Source organism: Pygocentrus nattereri, chromosome 5 (genome assembly GCF_015220715.1).
Source record: "Pygocentrus nattereri isolate fPygNat1 chromosome 5, fPygNat1.pri, whole genome shotgun sequence".
NCBI classification, from domain to species: Eukaryota; Metazoa; Chordata; class Actinopteri; order Characiformes; family Serrasalmidae; genus Pygocentrus; species Pygocentrus nattereri.
Window position 1 is genome coordinate 33,812,681 of NC_051215.1, and position 24,023 is coordinate 33,836,703.

The window sequence follows — 24,023 nt, forward strand, 5'->3', positions numbered from 1 at the left end:
TGGTTTTTATGTTAGCGTTAAGCCACCTGCAGCTGCTGTCAGTTTCACTTTATGATATGTTGCACCACAAGCATATATTAATTAATATTTCTGGTTAGTACCCAGTACCCATACAGGCTATCAGATCAGTCCTGACTATAACTGCAAGATTTTGTCCAGTGTTGTAACTTGGTGTGTCCCGTGACCTAATTTATTAGTCGTGTAACAGAGAAGCTCATTTTTAAGCCTAATTTCTGAAACAAATCTCCTCACCTTGTATAAATACTACATGGTAACTCATGCAATGCACATACCTGCTTTAAGAAACTTTTCTAGGCTTTCTGTTTTCATTTTGTCTCTGCATGCTTAGAGGAATGCAGTCTTCAGTATTTTTGTTTATGTGCGCTTGTGTAAGAACCAATGTAGAAATGTTTGTGTATTATTCCAAGACTGTCCCTAGATGTTGCTGCTATCTGATGGATAGAGACAATAGGGGTGCAGCTGGCAGGAAGTGTCCCAGCAGAGCGCTGTAGTCGCAGGCCTTCAGTAACTGCTCTCTGGGGGCGGTGGGGGGGTTAGTGTAGTGTGACCAGAGCAGAACATAGATTCTTATCTCCCCTTCCAACTGATTTATACCATACACCTGCTCTTCCCAACAGTGGGGAGTATAAGGGACATTAGTGCACAGAATGGAGCAAGATTGTGAGGAGAAAAAGTGAGTACTGTGAGGAGCAGGAAGGTGGTGGTGGGGAGTCAAACATTCTAAAAACAGCACAATGCAGAAATAGGAAATGGTAAAGCTTACAGAAGGACACAGCCAGCAGGAAATGAGCAGCCAGGTGTGAAAGAAGATTTTGCAGGAAGGAAAAGAGGTTGAGGATGTTGGAAGCAGTAGAAAAGAAAAGGGAGTGATTGTAGAAACTGGTAAAGAAAAAGAAAAAGTCATGGCTATAAAGGCAGGCAGTGTGGAGGTGGACTGGATAAGTCTTTGAGGAATGGTGAATTATTGAAAGAGTGAGGGGCTGGTAGGCTAGAAGGAGGTCAAAAGGTCATGGACTCCACTCAGTGCTGTAAACACACACTCAGCTGACCTGTTCAGTGCTGTTTAATTCAGAGGTCATTTTACTCTGGCACTCCAGCACTAGGCTGCTATAATTAGACTTGGTTCATTTGTTCATTTGTTCCAACAAAATTGGTTATTCTTTAGGGTTTTTTGCTGTTTTCCATGGTGAGATTTAACAATCTCATGGTGTTATTTACCTTGGCGCCTGAATTCTCTATGTGTATAGAGGACATGCACACAGTTTTAAAATATGAATAGAATGACACAGGGAGAGAACATTTCCGGCATTGCCTTTAAATTGAGTGTATTGCATGTCTCTGTGTATAAGGGCCCAACAAATATACACTCACCAGCCACTTTATTAGTAAAAGGTTTTACCTCCTTTTGCCTTCAGAACTGCCTTAATTCTTCATGGCATACTTTCAACAAGGTGTTGGACACATTCCTCAGAGATTTTCATTGGTTATTTGAATTCCTGTTGCCTTTCTGGATATTTTCTTTTTTTCAGACCATTCTCTGTAAACCCTAGAGATGGTTGTGCATGAAAATCCCAGTAGATCAGCAGTTTCTGAAATACTCAGACCAGCCCGTCTGGCACCAACAACCATGCCACGTTCAAAGTCACTTAAATCACCTTTTTTCCCCATTCTGATACTCAGTTTGCACTTCAGCAAGTTGTTTTGAGCACCTCTACATGCCTAAATGCACTGAGTTGTAGCCATGTGATTGGCTGATTAGCTATTTGCGTTGATAAGCAACGTGTACCTAATAAAGTGGCAGGCGAGTGTATATCAGTGGCTGATAATACTGGCAGTCTAATATTGCTGATATTTGACACTAGCAGAATAATGTTGCTTATAGTGTCTTTTTTGTCACAGTGCCAGGATTTAACTCACCCTCTCCTGATGATAAACAGACAGTTATGCCTTTGGGCAGCTCAATATGAAGCACTCTCTGCTTAACTCTATGATCTCAATACAGACTGAATTCATTAATCTGAGTATGTGGTAAGGTGTTATAAAACCATTTAGAATGTATCCAGACCTTACCTTTAGCAGGAGAATAACATGTTTAAAAACTTTTTTATGATAGGAACTAATGAAAAATAACAAAAAAGAAAATGTGATAAACAGACCAAGACCTGATTTAAGATTATGAGTTTCTAATGTTCAAGTTTAAGAAGTATAACCACAGAGAACCGACAATCATATCAGTCAGTAAAGCTGTATGTAACTAAAACTATAATATTAAAATAAAATAATATATTATTGGCCTTTAGTATCGCTTATCAGAATTTTTAGCCCCCTGAAATCGGTATCGGTATTAGCCATAAAATTGTTATATTAGTCAGGCCTTAGTGTGTACATGCGAGAGTGTTGACATGGAAAACTCCTCAACTTAAATATCAAACGTTGCGATGTACTTCATCAACGGAATTAGTTATTTTATTTAAGTTCTTTGTAGAAGTTAAAGTTTGCATGACCCACAAAGTAGGAATAGGAAATGAATAACTGTAAATGAGTTCCCAAAACAATGACTGCACCGCTAAGAAGAAACAAGGTTATGTGAGTCCAATTCGCCCTGAGTCTGATGTTTAGAGAGTAAACGCGGGCATGTGTGGGACAGCACACTGTCATGGCCAGCGTTTCCATGGGAAGAGGCTTTGATCAGGATCTGAATACACATCAAACATCCTAGCCCAGCAGAATCATCTGCACCCAAAATGGGATTAGGGCTGTGGGGATTTCTGCACCACGATCTGGAGCTCCACTGGGTTCCAGGCACAGTGCTGGCATTTCCCGCCCATTCTGCCCCATCCTCCACCAAGACGCAGAGCGGTTCCTGGGAGATTCACGCCTTGTTGCTAATCCTATCCGGCAGCACTGGAGCTATTAAGACTTATCATAACGAGATTTCAGTGGCCAGCCACGGCTCTCGCTGCGGATTTGATTAGAAACACCTGCAGTGGCCAGCCGCAGTGTTTGCTCACCGTCGTAACAGAAAGAGATGAAAGCAGATTCAGAGTTCTGGGGTAATAGCCCTGTTTTGTTTGGCCAGTGATCGCCCACTGGGTGAAATTATACTGCAGTACATACTCATGATTTTACTCATCATGATGAAGCTTATTTAGTTGGAGTTGGAGCACTTGGTTTAGCTTACGCACAAGTCAGACTTTGTCATCATTGACAAAAACCTCAAATAACTTAAAAGTGATTTTTTTCCATCCAGCACCATCTACACCAGCCCCACTTATCATACAAAAAATGTCAGACGGTCTGTGTTCCTCTGTGGGTGGAGAGTCTGAGGTAGAGAATAGGAAAAGGCTTTTGGATGTGAGAAGCAGGAGCAGGAACCTAGAAGTCACTCTAGAGCATAGATGGGTCTGGGGAAACACTAGTGCCTCCCCAACGTAGAACTCACTAGTTTTGGGGGGGATTCAGGCCTAGAAGACTTTAATCTTATTATCCCAGGCTCAGGGAGCTATGTTTGGGTTGGGGGGTTTGGGTGGATGTAGTGGGGGGTGCTCTAAGGCCATGTTTGGGGTATGAACAGCCAACCACTCAGTGGGAGTGTGTTTGGGGTCAGAGGGGGGGGGGTGGTTGAGCAGGTTCTCCATGGTTTCATGTGGATGGATTGTAGCACTGTTGGGTGTGTGGGTGTACAAAGGTAAGGGGGGAGCTGAGTATATGGAGAGTGAAATGATCCATGATGATACTGGCCTGGGAAGTTTAGGCCTGGGTCAGGGAGGAATGGACACAGTTTAAAGCTCTGCCCTTTTTTGTCCTCTCCTCTGACAGCTCGTACCTCAGCAGTATATGTTCGGCCACAAGGCTGTTATTTAGTTTAAGAGTTTTGTGTCTTATTTCTTCATTGTTGTGTTGTATAACTGGAGTGATGAAGGAGAAAGAGTACAAAGCATGCTCCATAAAAGACACACTGGACCATGAATACCTGATTCTCACATTGCTGAAGCTGTGTGTGTAAACACCATGCAAAAAGCTGCCCTGGAAACTTCCTCTCAATACATTAAGCTCTTTCTATCTACCTCTACCTCTATCTGTCTTTGTTTTTTCTATGTGTTTTTTATTACCATTTCTCATTCTTCTGCACTTTGTTCTTTAAAAATTTAGTATCACATATAAAATGTCCTTTTTGAGAAAAGAGAAAAATGAAATGAAAAACATCTTATATCACACTATGCTGATGCCTTTAGTGTCTGACAGACATTTATAAGCAATAGAGCAATTCTGTTGGAGTCAGAGATACAATCTCTGAAGCCTTTATGCACTCGCACACAAGACAAATTAAATTACCATCACAGAATAAAAGAGTGTATTGCAGAATGACAGTGTGATGGACATTAAGGTCAAGCTTGGCCACGGTCCTCAAATATCATGAGGGATAGTGCACTCCTTCACTTAGATCTGCCATTTTGACCCTGGGAGTATTTAGACCTCAGCTGGTGTGGAGCTGTTGGGATCCATGTAAGCAGACTTGTCATGCAGAGTATATTTAAAAGAGCTTGGGCTTTTATTGGATCTAAAGTGTTGTTTTCAGTATAAGTGAAATTATTTTCAGTTTTACATTATTTAAAACAATGTTTCAGTTATTTAAATAAACAGTAATAGTAGAATCTGCATGTTACATGGAAACAGGGTTCAGACGAGTGCAGATCTTGAAAAGGTCAGATTTAGTCTTAACCAGAGGGTAAACCAGAATCGTAGTCAAAACACAGTCCAGGAAGTCAAAACACTGATCTATCAATATAGGCAACAGTACCAAAAAGACAAGGCAAAAACTCAAAAAACATGAAGGCAATGCAATGGTCAAAAAAACCCAAGAACACAAACATAAAAAAAAAAAATTTAAAAAACCCACTCAGTAGATCATAGGGATACAGTATTTTTGCAACAACACTGTGCTAAGCCCGGGCTTATATACTATCTACAATAGGTCGTATGACATAGTTCACAGGTGTTCCGCGTTAGTACTCTGGGGATTGTGAACGCTGATAGGAGGGTTGAACTGAGTCCTTGGTCACATATGTTCCCTTTTCTTGTTCATACTGTGCATCTATCACAGTACATGCCACAGGTGTCCAAACAAATTTTTCTCACTGTGTTTACTAGCTGACACTGATAGTACTGTTGAATTGGTACACTATACAGTGCTCACAAACTTTCACACAAATGTCTCAGTTACACAGAGTCATGTGTAGTCAAGAAAAGCTTATATTTATTTCTTTGAGAGTGAAAATATAAGCATAAAAATATCTGTCTAGGATGCATGCTAAAAACATTAGAATTAGCAATATAGCTAACAAACATTACTCAGCACTGCCCTATAAAGATGTTAGGGCACCTAAGTGCAATAAAAGCAATTGAATGTTCCAGCCTGCCAGAGTACAATAAATGAATCATCAAATATGATTTTGAAACTGAAATGAATTATTACCTCACATAGTTAAGTCCTGGATTTTTTCTTCAGCCCTATGTTTTTTGTACAGTACAAGATGCTGCCTCACTTAAACATCTCTGTACTCCACTACATGGCCAGAAATTACAGCAACCACCAGTAATTTGGTATTAGCATCAATAATGCTGTCATCTTGAGGTTATTTATCTGACAGGAAAAGGTACATATAGTTCTCAGAATAGTGTCTTCTGTGCATGCACTGATGTCAGAGTAGCAGGAGTATTGCTGTTAACCCTGCTAATGTCTCTGTAGAAAAAGAAACATTCAAAATCTCACTGTCATTGTATGCACTGTGAAACATGTAAAACAAAACGCTACATGTCACAATAGTGGATAAGCTGTTAGGAAAGTGAATGTTTTATGTTTTACAAATGTGACAAGATATAAGAAACTTTCTCACTGTCGGTCTGGCAGCTTAGGGTGCAGGGATGCCACTGCAGATTGATCTCTTGGTGATATGGTTCAGTGTGTTCCTCCTGTACGTCACAGTGAGGAATGCTCTTTGAAGTGCAGAGGGAGTGTGTTTTGAAGTGCACTGGGGGGTGTGTAATTAATTGGACTGGCGGGCTCTTTGCAGGCCTCGCTGCTTGCATTATTCCACATGGTGAGATGACTCGGAGCATTCAGCAGCAGCTTAAATATAAATATTGCACACTGTCCCAACTGTTACTTAAACCACTAAACACTGTCTAACGGTCAGCCTGCCTGTGTCAAGCAATGGAGCTTAATTGCTGATAAATATCATATAGGGTTTTCATTTCTTGCAAACACAACTCAACATAAGCAGAAATGGAGTGCTACTATATTGGTTGTAATTGTTCCCATTCAGATTTCCCATTTACTGTCAAATAATGTATATGCCATCATTATACTGTGTACTCCTAATGGTGACATTCCAAATGGCTTTTTACCAAGTGCTCTAACTTGAGGTCAACTGACCTATCATGCTTCACCCATAAATGTGTTTTTTTCATAAGAATTGTTGCTAGATTGAACATCTGAAAAAATCCCATTGAGAATTGAGAATGAAGCTAATGGTGGAGAATTCAGCAGGTTTCCAATCTGCATGCTTTGGCCTAGCTATAAGTTAAGTGATACTTTTTTAATCCCACAAACGGGGAAATTCCACCTCTCCATTTAACCCATCTGTGAAGTGAAACACCACACACACACACACACACACACACACACTAGGGGGCAGTGAGCACACTTGCCCAGAGCAGTGGGCAGCCCTATCCATGGCACCTGGCGAGCAATTGGGGATTAGGTGTCTTGCTCAAGGACACCTCAGTCATGGACTGTGGCACTGGGGATCAAACCGGCAACCTACCGGTCACAGGGCCAGTTCCCTAACCTCCAGCCCACGACTGCCCCCTAATCACCCGCTCTGCCGGTCCCGTGGACCGGTCCCGCTGTGTTTAAGGCCGACTATCCCGGACTATAACAACAAAGTCCAGCTTAGTATCTTAGCAAATAAGAGCAGAAACTCAAAGTTATGTAGTAAATAAAATTCCAACCTAAATACATTAGGTTGAATGAGATTTTTACCAGCATTCAGTAAAACTTGTCCAACACATTAGTAGGCAAATTACAATTACTGTAATTCGTACACGACCCGTGGTAGTGTACAAAAAAACTTTCTTCCTGTAGTGTCTTTACTCTCCTTCTTTCCTTTGCGCAGAGTGTTTGTGTTGGGCGCATAGTCGCCATGGCTTTGGTTCAGGCCCTGCCCGTGCCCACTGATCATCCAGTCCAGTCCAGTGTTGATATCCAGCAGTGCCACTCTGTTTCACCATCCACGGCCACCGGGGGCGCCATGGGCTCCGTCAGCAGCCTGATCTCAGGACGCACCTACCAGGAGCGCCACTGCCGTGCTGCCAGCGAATTCAGCGCCAAATGCCGCAGGTCCACACCAGCCACCAGCTGTTTCCGCCAGCAGGAGGGAACACTGCGCAGTGCTAGTTCCCAGGAGCAACTCCTCAACAACCAGCCTACCTTGACCTCCAACAAGTCCAGCACCCTAATTGCCGCCAGCAACGGCAACTATGGATATGTGAGTGATGAGCTGGTGGGTGACTGGAACGACAACCATGTGACGGCCTGCAGCCCGTGTAGTGACACAGAGGAGCCACGGGACAACCGGACCATGAACGGCAACATTGGGGGGCCTCCTCCCAAACTCATCCCTGTCTCAGGCAAGCTGGAGAAAGTAAGTCACAATGCTTTTCTGAGGTTATGAAGTAACTGCTGCACTCTCACAGGCTGTTGGTCTTCTGAAAAAAATCCACATACAGGTTTAACCCATGAAAGTATAGAGTTATTCATGTCCTGCCTCATTTATGGTGATGATTGATTACTGTAATATTTGTATACCTTGATTACTGTAATTATTTAATCACATATTTATATATAATCCCATAACAAATAACATTTACGTTTGAAGTTCAGTTTTCTGTATTTTCAAAAGAACTCTTCTACAAAACAAGACTGTGTACAACAGTAGTAAATCATAATTGAATATCTCCTCTTATATGTATATATAATCAAGCTTATAGCAATCTTTACAGATAAACACTGGCAGTAGAATGGCTCATTCTGAAGAGTTAACAACATTAATATTTTTATCACTGGCAATAACCACAAAAAAAGATTATCCTCAAATTAGTTATGAATTTCTAGATTATATAAGGGTTACAACATCTATCATTTAATGGTAAGGGGTGGGCTTAATTATTATGAAAAGCATACAGCAATTACTGTTTTTTTGCACACAAGAGCATTGTGTGGAATTGGTGACTCATTTCTACAGATTGAGGAGACGTTTTGATCAGTGATACAGTAAAGACCCTACATCATGAGTCTGTTCACCATATTTAATTAAATGTCAGTCATAATCAATTAAATATAATGACTCAGAAAAAAATCTTCAGGAAACTGATTAATTACATAAAAATAGTTTGAGCAGTCTGCATGACCTTGAGCATACCTGCACAATGTACAGTGCACAATGTACAGTACATGTTTCAGTGTGCTATAATGCTGCAGCATCCTGATATCTGTGCTTTGGCAATGTTTAAACTTGATAATATATGTCAACCTGTTTTTTTTATTATTATTATTACAGAATATGGAGAAAGTTGTAATCCGGCCCACTGCCTTCAAGCCTGTAGTGCCCAAGAACCGCAACTCAGTGCAGTACCTCTCCCCACGGCCAGGGGGCAGTCTGTCTGAGAGCCAGGGCAGCCTCAACCTTTTACTACCAGGAGGTGGAGCAGGGCTGGTGTGTGCCGAAAAACGCAACTCGTACAGTGGAGGCCGCAATGCTCGCAGCAGCCAGTCTTGCACCATGTCAGACTCTGGCCGGAACTCTCTGTCTAGTCTGCCCACCTACAGCAGCACAGGATACAGCTTGGGCCCCAGTGACGGGACGTCTGGACACCCAGAGCCCACACGGGCCAGCGGCAGCCATGGCCATTCAAACTCTGACAGCGGCCGCTCCTCTTCAAGCAAGAGCACAGGCTCCTTGAGTGGACGGGGCCAGCCACTATCAGATAGTGGGTCATGTGGCCGGTCACCTGCCCCACCAGAGGGGTATGAGGGTGTGATTCGAGATCTGGAGGAGAAGCTGAGAGAGAGAGACCTGGAACTGCAGCAGCTCAGAGACAACCTGGATGAGAATGAGGCAGCCATTTGCCAGGTGATGAGCTTTTTGCACAGCATCATAATCAAATTTCATGCAGAAAACTAGAAGATACAATAAATAGATAATTATAGTAAAGTATTTGTGATTCAATAACTGCAGACATGCTGTTTCTAAAAACATGAACTGTGGTATATTGTATATTGTTAGTATTGATAAACACAGTCAACAATGTCTAGAGTAATGTCTCAGTTATATACTGGTGTTCTAATTCCTAGACTGTTCCACACTGTCTGAATGCCATGTGTTTGTAGGTGTATGAGGAGAAGCAGAAGCGCTGTGAGCAGGAGCTGGAGGAGCTGAGGCAGAGCTGTGCATCTAAGATGAAGCAAGCGCAACAGAAAGCACAGAGGGCACAGCAGGTGCTACAGCTGCAGGTCTTCCAGCTGCAGCAGGAGAAGAAGAAACTGCAGGAGGACTTTTCCCAACTACTGCAGGAGCGCGAGACTCTAGAGAAGAGGTGTGCCTCTATTGAGAGAGAGCAGACACAGCTGGGCCCCCGACTGGAGGAGACCAAGTGGGAGGTGAGGCTAGATGGAAACTGCCTTAACTGTTAATAAACTGGTGAAATTAGTGTTGAAGAAAAGACAAGCAGTTGCCAAGCTAAGTAGTTGTTTCTTCCACTGAAAATTCAAGTGCACAGCATTTTGGTGCTCTGTGTTATTAGCTATTTAGTTTCACTCTAACATCCAAGGACACAGTGTCTCTGACTGTAAATCCCACTTTTACCTAGCACTCCATAGGCCATCTTCACAACCTAAGTATTTTGACTTCTGTCAAGTGAAGATTTTCGATATCAGCAAACATTTGTTGTACTGCAGCAACAGCAGTGTTGAAGGTGCCTTATGTTTATGTTCATATGCAGAGTCTCATTTTTGTGGTCTCAGGCCTTTTATTTCAAATATGCCCAATTTTTGACTGCAGACATCTGTGCATTCAGATTCTGCTGGTGCCGGTTCATGCCAGTTTCCTTCCTCTCGCAAACCATGCATTTCAATTCCCTGTGCCATCCCATTTTTTAAACTTACTGCACCCCACACTTCTCTTCAGCAGCAAAAATTCATATTGCCTATGCAAGATGCAGATACCAAGTTATAAGGTCAACAAGAAAAAGAAAGAGAATTGAAGCTACTTGAGGGTTAATAGCTCTCTTATGTGAGAAATCTTCAATCTGTTAAATGTGAATGACTGAGCCAGTGAGGGTGTGAGTTACAAGCCAATCCCACAAGGTTGTATGCATCTAACAGTAGCCCCTTTTGTCCCTGCTTTTGCAGGTGTGTCAGAAGTCAGGAGAGATTTCCCTGCTGAAGCAACAGCTGAAGGATGTACAGGCAGACCTGGGCCAAAAGGCGGCAGAGATTGTGGCCCTGAAGGCCCAGCTGCGAGAGGCCCGCTCTGAGCTGCAGGCCAGCCAGGTGCGCTCGCAGGAGGCCCATGCGGCGGCCCGCACCCGCACACTGGAGCTGGAGGTGTGTGAAAATGAGCTGCAGCGACGCAAGAGCGAGGCTGAGCTGCTGCGGGAGAAGCTGGGCCGTCTAGAGGAGGAGTGCAGTCGGCTGAGAGCTGCCCAGGTGACCCTGCCCATCTCCAAGGGTCAGTGCATGAGCCTGCCTCTTCCCCTCCCCCAGGGCCGTAGCCCTGCCTTCCGAGAAGGAGAGGAACAGCTGCTTGCATACGAGAGTGACGAGGCTAAGGCTCAGCGGCAAAGCAGCGATGTGCTACACACACTCCGTCAGCAGGTGGAGCGGCTGCGGGCCGAGCTGCTGTACGAGAGAAGGCGCGGTCAGGAGCAGCTGGAGGCCTTTGACGAGGAGCGGCACGTGTGGCAGGAGGAAAAGGACAAGGTGATCCGCTACCAGAAGCAGCTGCAGCAGAACTACATCCAGATGTACAGGCGCAACCGCGAGCTTGAGCGAGTCATGAGGGAGCTGAGTCTGGAGCTGGAGAACAGGGACATGGAGGAATTCGACATGCGTAACAATGACATCCACTTTGAGGAGATCACAGCCACTGAGATTTAGCACACACCTAACCCTTCCCCCATCACTCTGACCCCTCAGATCAGGGGTGTCAGACTTCAGTCCTGGAGGGCCACGACATTGAAGTTTACTATTCTGTTTCCTGCCTGCAAAATGCCTGTTTCAATACATATTAGCAATGTCTTTATTAGTTGAATTCAGTGTGAAAAAGGGGAAAGCATTAATCTCACCAGGACCTGAGTTTGACACTTCTGCCTTAGATTGACCTTAAAGACAGATCACCACAGCAAATGCAAAAACATCAATTATGCTTTTCCAAAGTTTAACCAGAGTGTAATGGATATATAGGCTACATAGTCCTCAACAGTATCTTACAAAAAATCAACTTTCCAAGCATGTTAATGCACATATGTTCAGAGTCAATGTTAGAGTCAGTGCTGTACCAGAGAAACAGGAAGATCTGCTGTTTTCTTTGGTAGAGTTTCAGAATGACATGGCTATTCTCCTGTTTGCTCTACTGCCACTCAGTCTGGATCTGCAGTTCTTCTTATCATGTAATGGACTCATATCATGTACTGTGTTTGGACACAGTAACAGCACTAATAGGAGAGGGGAACCTGCACTAATGGACTTCTCTGTACTGGCATTAATATTGATGTCATGGAACTCTTAAGCGACATCCAGGGAAAACTCTTCAGTTTCTGTCCTGAGTATTAGAGTGCAAGTCAAATCAGGACACTTACTGCAGTTAGTGCATTAACTCAAAGTTTTTCTCACCAAGGCATCTAATGTGTCATGACACCCTATTGATAGCTGTTATCATATAGAGGCCAGAGAATAACATCTTTCCTATTCTCGCAATGCTCACTGGTTCCTCAGCATCCAGATACTAATCACTTCATCTAGAAGTACTATTTTTCTAAGTAGAGCTCTAAAAATACAGCCAATTTCTATTTTTTGCCTGTCTTTTCTTCAGACCCTAATGTAATGCAAAATAGTGCAAAACACTGCAGTGCACACGCAATGTAGAGTGAATAGCATGTGTGCATGGTACAGTAGCATTCTGTCTGGAGATCGTATTTATAGTGATCTCTCTAGAGACACGATGTCTAGATAAGACATCACAAGGTCACATACTGCTCCAGACAGCAGTGACTTCTCCCACAGTGGGTGGAGCCACTGCTTGTATTAGTAGCATAGATCATGTATGCATAAATATCAACTACAGTTTCCCAAATACTAATTAAATATTTGTGGTCATAAAAGAAGGGATATATATACATATATACACTATATAAACTTTGATGTTTTTAGAGAACAGACTCTTTAAAATAAATGTGAATGGAATATCAAATATATATGATGTATATTTTTATACATATACATATATATATATATATATATATATACATAGCACCTCAAGCTATTTTGTGGTAACACAGGTTACTTTGTGGATTTACCAATTCTGTATCTCATATCCTTTAATAATCCAGTGGAGGGATCATTTGCCATCAGCACTTCATAAGGTACTTTTCAGTGACTGCTCACAGTTCTACAGTATTCACACATTATTTGCAAATTGCACTCTTCTGTTATGGTTTCTGACATTAGACTAAGCTGACTGAAAAAAACTAAATTTTAAAGTTTTAAAGTGCCAAATGTTACATGCCACAAACACTGCTTATTTTGTATTTTCATAGAAATTATATTACAAGCAGATCAGTCATCGTGCTGAACCTTACTGCTCATCGCAACTGACTCTCCATTATACCATTTTAGCGTAGCTGCTTCACTTGCATCATAATGTACGTATAGTCTCTGTTCAAAACAGCCAAACAGACCAGCATTAATCAGAATGTTCTTGTTCTGCTAGTTTACTCAGAATTGCAGGTCTGGTCATATCCTCACCATGAAACCTTTCATTCAGTAAATTCTTATGTTAACCACAGTCTAAATGTAGCTCTACATCCACACTGCCTGAGACTTGTATTTCTGTTCAGACAAAGAAGCACTAGGATTGGACGAGGGGAAATAGGTGCTCTCAACCTGATCAGACTGTTAACTTTGTTGTATACTTCTTCAGTTTTATAGCAGTACCGTCCTGCTGCACAAGATTGGAGAGTGCGTAAAACAGAACGCCCTCCTTCATTTTTAGTGCTTTTTTCCTTACATTTATTACTGTATCATAGTCATGACTAAAACACACATGTAAATATTCCTAACATTGTATACAGTGATATATTCTAGTCTATATGCAGACGAAAGTATCTATCTCAAAGGTGTAGCCACTGTGAATAGGCCAAAGCAAAGTAACATTTTGTTTTAATTTGTTTTTTCTCCATGTATGTTTGTTGTTTCCTTTGTCGATTCATGGTGTTTGTAGTCACTCATGTATATTTCATGCTGTACATTTCTTGTAAAGAAACAGTGTTTTTAATTAAAAAAAACAAGGTCACAAGTCAGAGTGATTATTGCTGCTATTGTTACTGTTCCACAAATGTCTTATCAATGACAACAGAAAATCATCATGTGGGCATGACCTTGGAAATTGCTTGCAGTCTGGACTTTCTCCTGAAAGGAGCACTATTAGCATGCAAGTCATGAACCTACACCAGAAGGAGCTCATGAATATGTTTTTTTAGTAACATTTATTAAAACAAAAGGTGAAGTAGTTTTCAGAATAAGTTGGATTACTCAGTACTATATTATTTAGTAATTTTGTAACAATTTGGTTTGATAATTGCAATTTTTTTAACTAGAAAATCTTGTGCTAATTATTTTTAGATATCAACCACACCTAATGTGCAGTAATAAAACAGTGTCATCTCACGGTTTTATTATTACTGTACATTGTCGTGATAGTATAATATTATTGTAATATTTAATGTTGTTAGAGCTAAATAGATTACACAGCAAAAATGATCAGTGACATACATCAAGGCAACTCATGACAGAATATGACATTTGCCATAGTATCTTCATGGCATGGTTTATGGCAATGTTCTGAAGCAGGGTATAAGTGATAGCTTTTGCTTGTATTATTTTTATAGTTTAATTTGTGAAGAGACTTTAACAAATGGAGACACATCTAAGAAGCACACCATTGAAAGAACATGGTGACGAGAGATGATATTTCAGTTTTATTTTTATTATGGAATAATCACACAAGACGTCTGTAATAAAATCAATAGTAAAAACATTTGCCAAACATGTGCCCTCTCTGAACAACAGTTATAACGGAAAAACTCCTGTACCTGTTCTTGACCCCACAATCTTTTCAGATCCTGTTGGTCTGCTGCACTGTTAATGCACAGATGTAAGGCACTCTGCAAAGATGTAACATAATCTCATAATGACCCAAGTGTTCAGCTTTGGAAACTCACATGAAGCCTTGCACAAGTCTGCTCACCACATCATTAAAGCATTGGCTCAACAGAAGAAAAAGGAGAGATTGAAATAGGCTGCGATTTGTAATAATCTGCTAGACATTCACTAAATCAAACCATCAAGTTTGACATAATACAGAGATTTAATCTGAGTGTAAATCTCGTAACCTTGTCTCTGTTAGGCATGTGCGGGAGAGCTCCACAACTCTTTACTCCCTCGCCTTGCTGGGATGAGTGCTAGTGTTATGACTTAGATTATCACCATGCCAACTTGCTCCTTATCACAATACACTGGCTGAAGCATAAGCTACGACCAAATTTAGGCACAAACCCTCACTGCCTCATATTTATTTAGAGTTGCTGACCTCTCACTGGTGTGGAATGAAGAAGAGATATTGGAGTCCGGAAAGAATGTTGTATGTGTAAATTCTTAAAAACTATTAGTGCTATCAAAGGAATACTTTCAACATAAGTCCTCTCTGCTGCATCTGTACCACACTGTCAGTCACCATGGACAAGCATCAGCCTGTTGGTTACTATTATATGTGTTCTTACTTAATGGGTTTTGTGTTCTTATATTAAGTACAGGAAGGTGTGCTGAAATCATTGTGGTAACTAAATCTATGCCACAGATGCGGCAGATATTTGCACAAATAGCCTATCAATTATTAAACTATGGTATAAAAATGATAAAGGAAGCAGAAAAAGGACCTGGTCCGGCCAGAAGAGCTCTATGGACGTCCTCTCAGGAACCTCACCCTGGGGTGAACTGGTTCAGCATTATACAATGGCAGCTTTTCTTTTTTCTATAGGTTCTATCCTATAGATTTTGTATAGGATACATTCTCATTCTCTGTTCTTTGTGCAGACATACCACTGTGAGCACAAATCTCTAGAAGTCCAATTTGTCTGTACAGCACAGTAAAGTACATTTTTTCCCTCAGTCTTTTGGATTTTTTGGGACTTTGACGACAAACTCCATGGGGTCTTTGGCCTTGTTGCTGAAAGCCCTTCTTATGGCGTCCACTGCATGCTGATGTGTGACTCCCTGGAGGGACTCGCCATCAACTGACACAAGCTCGAATCCAGCCTATAAGCAGACATGCAGAGAATAGAGGGTGAGGACAGTTCTGATTTGCTTTCACTCTCTTATTCTACTGCTGTTCTATCTTCTTTGGTGTCTGCGCATGAACCCTGCATATGTCTGGCAGCTCTGTCTCAGTCTCAGAGGCATTAAAGGTGAACGCTGGATGAATGGCCGGATAGACAGATGTGTCAGACAGAGACTGCTGCTCACTTCCTTTGTTCTCTTCCTTCAGTACCTGTGAATGAGCTCATCCAATCTGCCTCAAAAGCTGCATGCTGCTGCCAGAGAATGACATCATCTCCTGTTATATTACTCCAGACACAAGTGTTTTACCTGCAACAACAGTAACCAATAGCAGACAAAAACACAGATGTGGTGGACGACGGCTCTCCAGGATGGGTTTCATTTTCTAAACCTACCAGTATGAGGAAGACAAACTGTACGAAGACCTCTGGATGTACATGTTCTCTGGATAAATGAAGACTAAGCAGGTTTATACAGGCAGCTCCATAAATATTGGCACACTTGTAAGATGGACATAAAAGATTATGAAAAAATTGTGGGGTTAATTAGGCCAGTGAATATATGAGAGATATCTACTGTAACATCAAATGTTAGTCAAAGAAAAAACAAACTCACTATTTTTTTAACATAACCATGTTTCATAATTATAGCTACCCCTGCATCTTGCACTTTGTGCAAGCTCCCTTTGCCAACACAACCTTTCCAATAATACTTATTGACATTGGAAAATCTGAGTTAACTCCTCAATACAGAATCTCTTCAGATACTCCAGGTTCCAAGTTATCTCTTTTAAACTCTCCCTTTCAGCTCACCCCACAGGTTTTCACTAGAATACAGGTCAGGACACTGGGATGGCCATATCAAAACTCAACTGCCATCCGGTCATGTGAACAACGTCACGTGTGAATTTAGACATGTTTAGAACCACAAGCCAGTTTTAAATAAAGTCCATGATGCCATGCATCCTAACAAGGTTCCCAAAGTGTATGGAAGTGGGGATGCAGTTCTTTTCTGTATAACCATGTCTCTTATGTCAAACCCACCTTGGGTATTTTTGCCAAAAAATTCTATTTTTGTCTGACCACAGAACCCGTTTCCAGTCAAAGTTAGTTTGTTGGCATGGTGGAGCTGTTTGATTGTGGTTTTGGAGACCCCGAAATGCTACCGTGTTCTGCAAGACTATGACCTTGGAGAAATGATGGCCTCTCTTCTGAAACTCCTCACTGTGCAATATTTCACTGGGAGTAAAATAAACATGCATTGCCTGATTTATGAAGGGCAACTCATTTTTGTCTTATTTCATTTGTGTATTCTAGAAGCTTTCCAATGTTGATGAATGAATAGTAGAATCTCTGTCAAACTTAAACAGCAAGTCTTGGGTAACTGCTTTAGGGGTTACCTGAACAGTCTGAGTTCCTGAACAAATGACTGATTTTAATAAATTCATTTTCATGTCACAGATATTGATGAACTCATGCAGCTGCTCAGTCTGTCTCTCTCTCATATTTGCCGTGCTGTTCCTGTACACCCAGCGGCTCTATAAATCTGTCCCCTGCAAACCTGCTGATTTACACCAGGGCCGTGGAAACAGGGACCACCCTCAACTCAAGGTCAGACACTTAAACATGTACTCATACACATGTGCAAGAGATTCCACTTTGGACAGCTTACTTATGTTTCCTGATGGGAAAATACTGTACAGTAATTAGCAACTGTGCACAAACACAAACACACCATCAAGAAGACCAGAATTGAAATCACATCCTCTGCCATTGCCTGCTAGCAGGATGCATCTGTGCGGAAAAGTCCCAGCACCCATTCTCGACGATGAGAGGTGTTTTCATAGCTGTGCTTCACTCAGCTAGAACAAAGCACTTTGTCTCCATTGACAAGATGAATTAAAGCTTCAAGAAAGACCTACAATTTCACATTACAGTGTTTCTCCTGAGATAAATATAGCACATTTCAATTCCTCACTCCCATAACTACATACATATTAGTTTCATAGTAGTACAACATCAGCTCTGAATTATTCATAGCAGTCACTGAATATCATGTATTCATATCAATAACTGAACAGTTATGAAGCTCATGAATTTGTATTCACATTCCAAATTAGCCAGCATTTTAACTTTCACTCTTGGTGAACTACTTACAGCAGGAATTTAGCCCTGACACATTCAGCATATTTGGATCCACTTACCTAAAAAGCAGCTCAAATGAAGCACTTAAGCAGACTCAAAACCATTAAACTAAATGCTATATAATCTGGTTTGCCCTCTTTTTGGCCATTTAAAAGCCACAGATTTGTTTAATTTATTAGATTTGGTCTGTATTCACAGTGCCATTTACACTAGGCCGGTTATAGCAACCCTGCATTCATACACTGTTAGAAATAAACATACTATGCAGGTACATGATTCATTCATCAAGGTACAAACAATGTAAGTGTACCCTCAAAGGTACAACAGTGGTTTTAAGGTCCAATGGTGTACCTTACATGAGTTTTTCCTAGTGGAAATGTAGGTATTTGTACTTGTTCATAACCAAACGTTTTTAAATCAGAACAATAAAATAAAAAGCCTGGAGACGAGAGAGAGTGTGTGGAGTCAGTTCAGTTTAGAAAATATCATTTCAATGTACTCTGGTACAGTTATGTTCCCTGACTAAAGGTACTGGGATGTGCTCCTGAGGGTACCACCACAGTGACAAGAGGGATACTGCTCCAGTGACAGTGTCATACCTTTTTTTCTGAGAGTGTAGCATAGTTTTAAATATAAACCTCATGCTTTGTCCTACCACTGGGATAGGCTCCAGCACCCCCCGCAACCCTGAGGGAGAAGCGGCTTAGAAAATGTCTGTGTGTGTGTGTGTGTGCTTTGTCCTCATTAACAGAAAAACTGCCAAGCATTTGTAAATCCACAGGCACCAGAGAAAAATTAATATATCATATTTGAATTGTGTGCGCTGGAGATGGAGAGAGGTGCAGCAATGGTAGCATCAGTAGCAGCTCTTCACCGAGACACTTTTTTTCATTTTTTTCTATATAATATAATAATATAATTCATGATATAGAACAGTGTTAGATGTCTTATATCTTAATTCAAACGGAACCAGCTAATTACACAGAGTCAGTGGATGGAGAAAGAAGAGTGCTGTGTCCTCTGGGAATGGCAAACAGTATGAGAACATTGTAGAAAGCTCAGTAAATAGGGGTTATAAACTAGGAAGAGCCCTAACTGCGCCTGTCTACTGCTAGGCCTCTTGGCCTTCTGTGTTCATTGCACATGTAATAAAAGGTCTGGGCCTAGAGATCCCAAAGGTGTGGCAGGTAGGCCTGTCACAATTATTACATAATCCCCTAATCACACTGATTCAGATGACCACAATTATTTAAGGTGTCTCCAGTCGTTTTGCACAGTCATTAGATTTTGCAATCGTATTGAACTGCAACAAGCTGTTTTAACAAAATGTTAAACAGGCAAGTAAATGTAAATAAAAGAAACAAATAATGCATTAAGTGAGTTACATCATGGGGCTTATGAAAGCACTACTGGAATGAAAGGGCTGAGCCCAGACCCTGAAAAACAGCCCCAGACCATTACGTCTTCTCCACAAGACTTTACAGCTGGCACTACGACTGGATCACCAGTCAAGTACCTAGAGTTTTACTGAACCAGAAACATCTGCTTTTAGCTACCAGTGAGCTGGAATTCATTACAAAAGTCTCTAAAACTCTAAAGCTGGCTGGTGTCACTCAATCATTTGAAACTTTATAACCATATTAATATAGCTTGTAACTGTTTTAGTTGAGTTTTACATTTTTGTTTACATTTTATCTCCTTATTTTGTTTACAACTGTTTATTCAGTGTTAACTTAATGGACATTCTAAATCGCCCCTAGCTTTGAGTGTTTGTGTGAATGTATATGTCTGTGTGTCTGTGGACTGGCAACCTGTCCAGTGTGTGTCCTACCTTCCGTCTGATGACTGCAACCCAGGAGGATAAGTGGCTAAGAAAAAGTGTTATTATTTTTAGATTATGTCTCTCACAGTTTGACATGCACCTAAGATGAAAATTTCAGACTCCTCCATGATTTCTAAGTGGGAGAACATGCAAAGTCGCAGGGTGTTCAAATACTTATTTTCCTCACTGTATGTAGCTACTTTTATCATGTATGCTAGCATAACAAGTGTTTGTTATTGTTTATACTTTACCTCAAAGAAATAGCTTTGCTCAACTCTATACCTGATTCTATTTAACTAGACATTTGAGTACAAGCACACAACAGTGTAGTATATCACTGAGTTAGTAGTGCTCTCTGCTAAGTAAACATAGCTAAGAAGCATGACGGTTAATCAGCTAATTTGGCCACTTTAGACTTGTACTTTTATTGCTACATTCAATTCAATTAATCGTCATCTAAAATTTAATGATCGTGACAGTTGTGGCAGTAGACCACTGAGGCTGGCCTGCTTTAGCCAAACTGATTAGACAGTTATCAGCAGGAAGTGTTTAATCGCACACTCCAATAACTCACACTTCTACTGCACTCAGACATAGGACAACCACAGAGTGCACAACAGATAGCACCTCTGGGGTGGTCATAACATTCTTTAGTCTGAAGGTGTGACAGTAAGGGATGTATCTGCTGCTGCAATGTGTTAAAACACATATGCACGAACGGACACATTTATTTTATACAGTGTCGGGATAGGGTCATACTCACATGTCAAATATCTATTATACATTCAGTGGGGTCCAAAAATCTGAGACCACTAGTGAAAAAGCTTCTGTTTTGGATTCTTTTTTTAATTTGAGAACAAACACACACACTTTTTCTTAGCCACTTATCCTCCTGGGTTGCAGTCATCAGGTGGAAGGTAGGATACACACTGGACAGGTTGCCAGTCCACAGACACACAGACATATACATTCACACAAACACTCAAAGCTAGGGGCGATTTAGAATGTCCAACTGGTACAACTGCATGTCTTTGCATGCAGATGCATTCAAACTCCACACAGAACATTTAAACTCCACACAGAAAGGACCCTGGTCACCCGGCCAGGAATCAAGCCCAGGCCCTTTCAGCATATGCAGATGATAACTGTAAATACTGGACTTCCTCAAGGACAGCTTTGGGAATGATTAAGCTGACAATCTTACAGAAATAAAATCACAATAGATGCTATACAATAAGTATTATACAACGTCAAGAACATGTTATTCATGCTGACAGATTAGATTAAATTAGATTAAATTAAATTAGATTAGATTTGATTTGATTAGATGTACAGTATCTCACAAAAGTGAGTACACCCCTCACATTTCTACAAATATTTTAGTATATCTTTTGATGGGACACTACTGAAATGAAACTTGGATATGACAAAGTAGTCAGTGTACAGCTTGTAAAACAGTATAGATTTACTGTCCTCTGAAAATAACACAACACACAGGCATTAATGTCTAAATAGCTGGCAACACAAGTTAGTACATTTCACAGTGAACATGTCCAAATTGTGTCCAATTGTGCCATTGTCCCTGCCTGGTGTGACTTGTTAAAGTTACATGGTTCCAGGTGTGAATGGGGAGCAGGGCTGTTAAATTTGGTGGTTTGGGTACAATTCTCTCATACTGGCACCTCATGGCAATGAACTCTCTGAGGATGTGAGAAATAGAATTGTTGCTCTCCACAAAAATGGCCTAGGCTATAAGAAGACTGCTAACACCCTGCAACTGAGCTATAGCACGGTGGCCAAGGTCATACAGCGGTTTTCCAGGACAGGTTCCACTCTGAACAGGCCTCTCCAGGGTCGACCAAAGAAGTTGAGTACACATGTTCAGCATCAAATACAGAGGTGGGCTTCAAAAAATAGATGCATGAGTGCTGCCAGCATTGCTGCAGAGGTTGAAGAAGTGAGAGGTTAGCCTGTCAGTGCTCAGACCATACACCGCACAATGCATCAACTCGGTCTGCATGGCCATCGTCCCAGAAAGAAGCCTCTTCTGAAGCTGACACACAAGAAAGCCCAGAAACAGTTTGCTGATGACAAGCATTCCAAGAATATGGATTACTGGAACCACGTCCTGTGGTCTGACGAGACCAAGATAAACTTGTTTGGCTCAAATGGCTTCTAGCATGTGTAGTGGTGCCCTGGTGAGGTGTACCAAGACAACTGTGTCTTGCCTACACTCAAGCATGGTGGTGGTAGCATCATGGTCTGGGGCTGCAATTCCAATATGTACTGTGACTTTCTGAAGCAGAGCATGACCACCTCCTTTCTGTGCCGCATGGCAGTTTTCCAACTCAACAATGACCCCAAACACACCTCCAAGATGACAACTGCCTTACTGAAGGTAAAGGTGATGGACTTCCCAAGTCTCCAGACCTAAACCCAACTGAGCACCTGTGGGGTATCCTCAAGTGAAAGAGGAGGAGTGCAAGGTGGCCAACATCCACCAGCTCCGTAATGTCATCATGGAGGAGTGGAAGAGGATTCCAGGAGCAACCAGCTCTGATGAATTTCACACCCAATAAGGTTAAGGCAGTGCTAGATAATAATGGTGGTCACACAAAATATTGACACTTTGAGCACAATTTGGACATGCTCACTGTGAGGTGTGCTCAATTGTGTTGCCATCTATTTAGACATTAATGGCTGTGTGTTGAGTTCTTTTCAGAGGACAGTAAATCTGTACTGCTATATAAGCTGTACACTGACTTTAAGTTATATCCAAGTTTCATTTGTATAGTGTTGTCCCATGAAAAGATAAAATATTTGCAGTAATGTGAGGAGTGTACTCACTTTTGTGAGATACTGTAGATTATCCCTCTCTGGTCCTACAAATCCAGGACATTTTTATCCAGAAAATGTACCATTGCAAACAAACACGTATATATTATTGACCTTTTCCTTCAGGTCTTGACGCATGCCAGAGGGCAAGAGGAGTCTGTGGAAACCTAACAATATGGAGATGGATATTGGATCTCTTGAGTGAGTGCAACATGAGTCTCTCAGAGCAGAGCAGGGAAATGCCAACACCTGATAGGCTGCCTTCAAAGCACACACACATACCTATGTGCTTGGGATTCCGAGGGTTTGACCTAGCTTCCAGGGTCAATGTGGTGATGCTGCTGGTGTCAGGAAACTTTGACAACATTTGGTAATTCTTACTGACCTTAACCTAGACCCCCACTCTGCACACAGTGTATGGGAGCTAATAAGCTGCTAATAATCCAACATGATTAATGCAACAGTCTGATATACGTCTGCTTATAAAGAAAGTTTGCTTGGAAAGAGTAAGGCTATTGCTTAGAGCACCTGTCACAAAGCAGGACATTATCTGGCCTGGTCAGAGTAAGCTCATCAATCATAGACAAGCTGTGCCACCTAAGACCAAGAAAAATGCATCTGTGCTCAGCTTACATGACACTAATAACAACAACAGCCTACATCTCAACAGCAACAGTCAAAAGGCCTTCAGCCAGAGATCATTACTGGACCCAACAGCGTACAGCTCAGGTCTTCACTGTCATGTTTCAAAGTAAATTCATGCAACAAGGGGAGTGTGAAAACCACTAATGTATGGCTGACAGCAAGCCTGGAATGGTGTCATAACATGGAACAGCAGCAACCCCCACATCCTCCTTTCCATCCACTAGGGCTCTGTTCCTTTCCCTGCCTCCTCTTCAACATTTATACACATTCATTCTTAGTCTTTTTTGCATAGGAAGAAATCTGAGAATGCTTCGCTTGCTTTTCGTTCACTTGTTCTGAGCTTTTCGATTCCATACAGCAAAAGAAAGAACACAAGAAAACAAGTAAAATGCTCCTGTCAAAAGAAAACCTTGTATCTCCATTTTTGATGTTTTTCAGTTTTTGACACAATTTGAAAATACCTGTTACAGGATGATGTAGATTTCTCCAAGATCACGTCCATGATTATTAGTACAAATGTTATACTAGCTAAGTTAATGCTAGCTAGGTTTCATGTTGATAAAGGATGTTTCTTTAATTAGACAGCTTTAGTGTGTGTTTCATAGGCTATATTGTAAAAATGATCTCTTTCACATAACAATAACGAAAATATACAGATAGCTCATAAATCAAAATACAATTCAATTCAAAATAAGTGCTTACATTTGATGTAACTATATTGTTTATTTTGATGTCAGATTTTGGATGGCAAGTGGGGTGTCAAGGCTTATTTCAAGAGTAGTAGCTACCACCCTGTGCCACCCATGTAGCCACGCCAATGTTATAAAGTTCACCAATATGGTAGGTGTACCTGATAAACTGGCAACTAATTATTTTAAAGTTT

At 41.3% G+C, this 24,023-nt stretch overlaps 2 protein-coding genes across 7 annotated transcripts in view; one reads left to right on the plus strand and one right to left on the minus strand.

Annotated features, from left to right (window-relative positions):
- lzts2a (leucine zipper, putative tumor suppressor 2a) overlaps nt 1-13,659 on the plus strand; it is a 76,013-nt gene extending 62,354 nt beyond the window's left edge. For all 3 annotated transcript variants that reach the window (XM_017721462.2, XM_017721463.2, XM_017721461.2), the window contains 4 exons: nt 7,200-7,727; nt 8,643-9,215; nt 9,473-9,742; nt 10,493-13,659. In XM_017721462.2, coding sequence (XP_017576951.1) covers nt 7,227-7,727; nt 8,643-9,215; nt 9,473-9,742; nt 10,493-11,239 — 2,091 coding nt within the window. In that variant the 5' untranslated portion in view covers nt 7,200-7,226 and the 3' untranslated portion in view covers nt 11,240-13,659. The remainder of the gene's footprint in view (nt 1-7,199; nt 7,728-8,642; nt 9,216-9,472; nt 9,743-10,492) is intronic.
- pdzd7a (PDZ domain containing 7a) overlaps nt 7,721-24,023 on the minus strand; it is a 37,920-nt gene continuing 21,617 nt past the window's right edge. For 3 of the 4 annotated variants that reach the window (XM_017721458.2, XM_037538684.1, XM_017721457.2), the window contains one exon: nt 14,325-15,673. In XM_017721458.2, the coding sequence (XP_017576947.1) occupies nt 15,524-15,673 (150 nt within the window). In that variant the 3' untranslated portion in view covers nt 14,325-15,523. Of the gene's footprint in view, nt 7,792-14,324; nt 15,674-24,023 lie in introns of those variants that run through there. The other variant, XM_037538685.1, reaches the window with a different exon arrangement.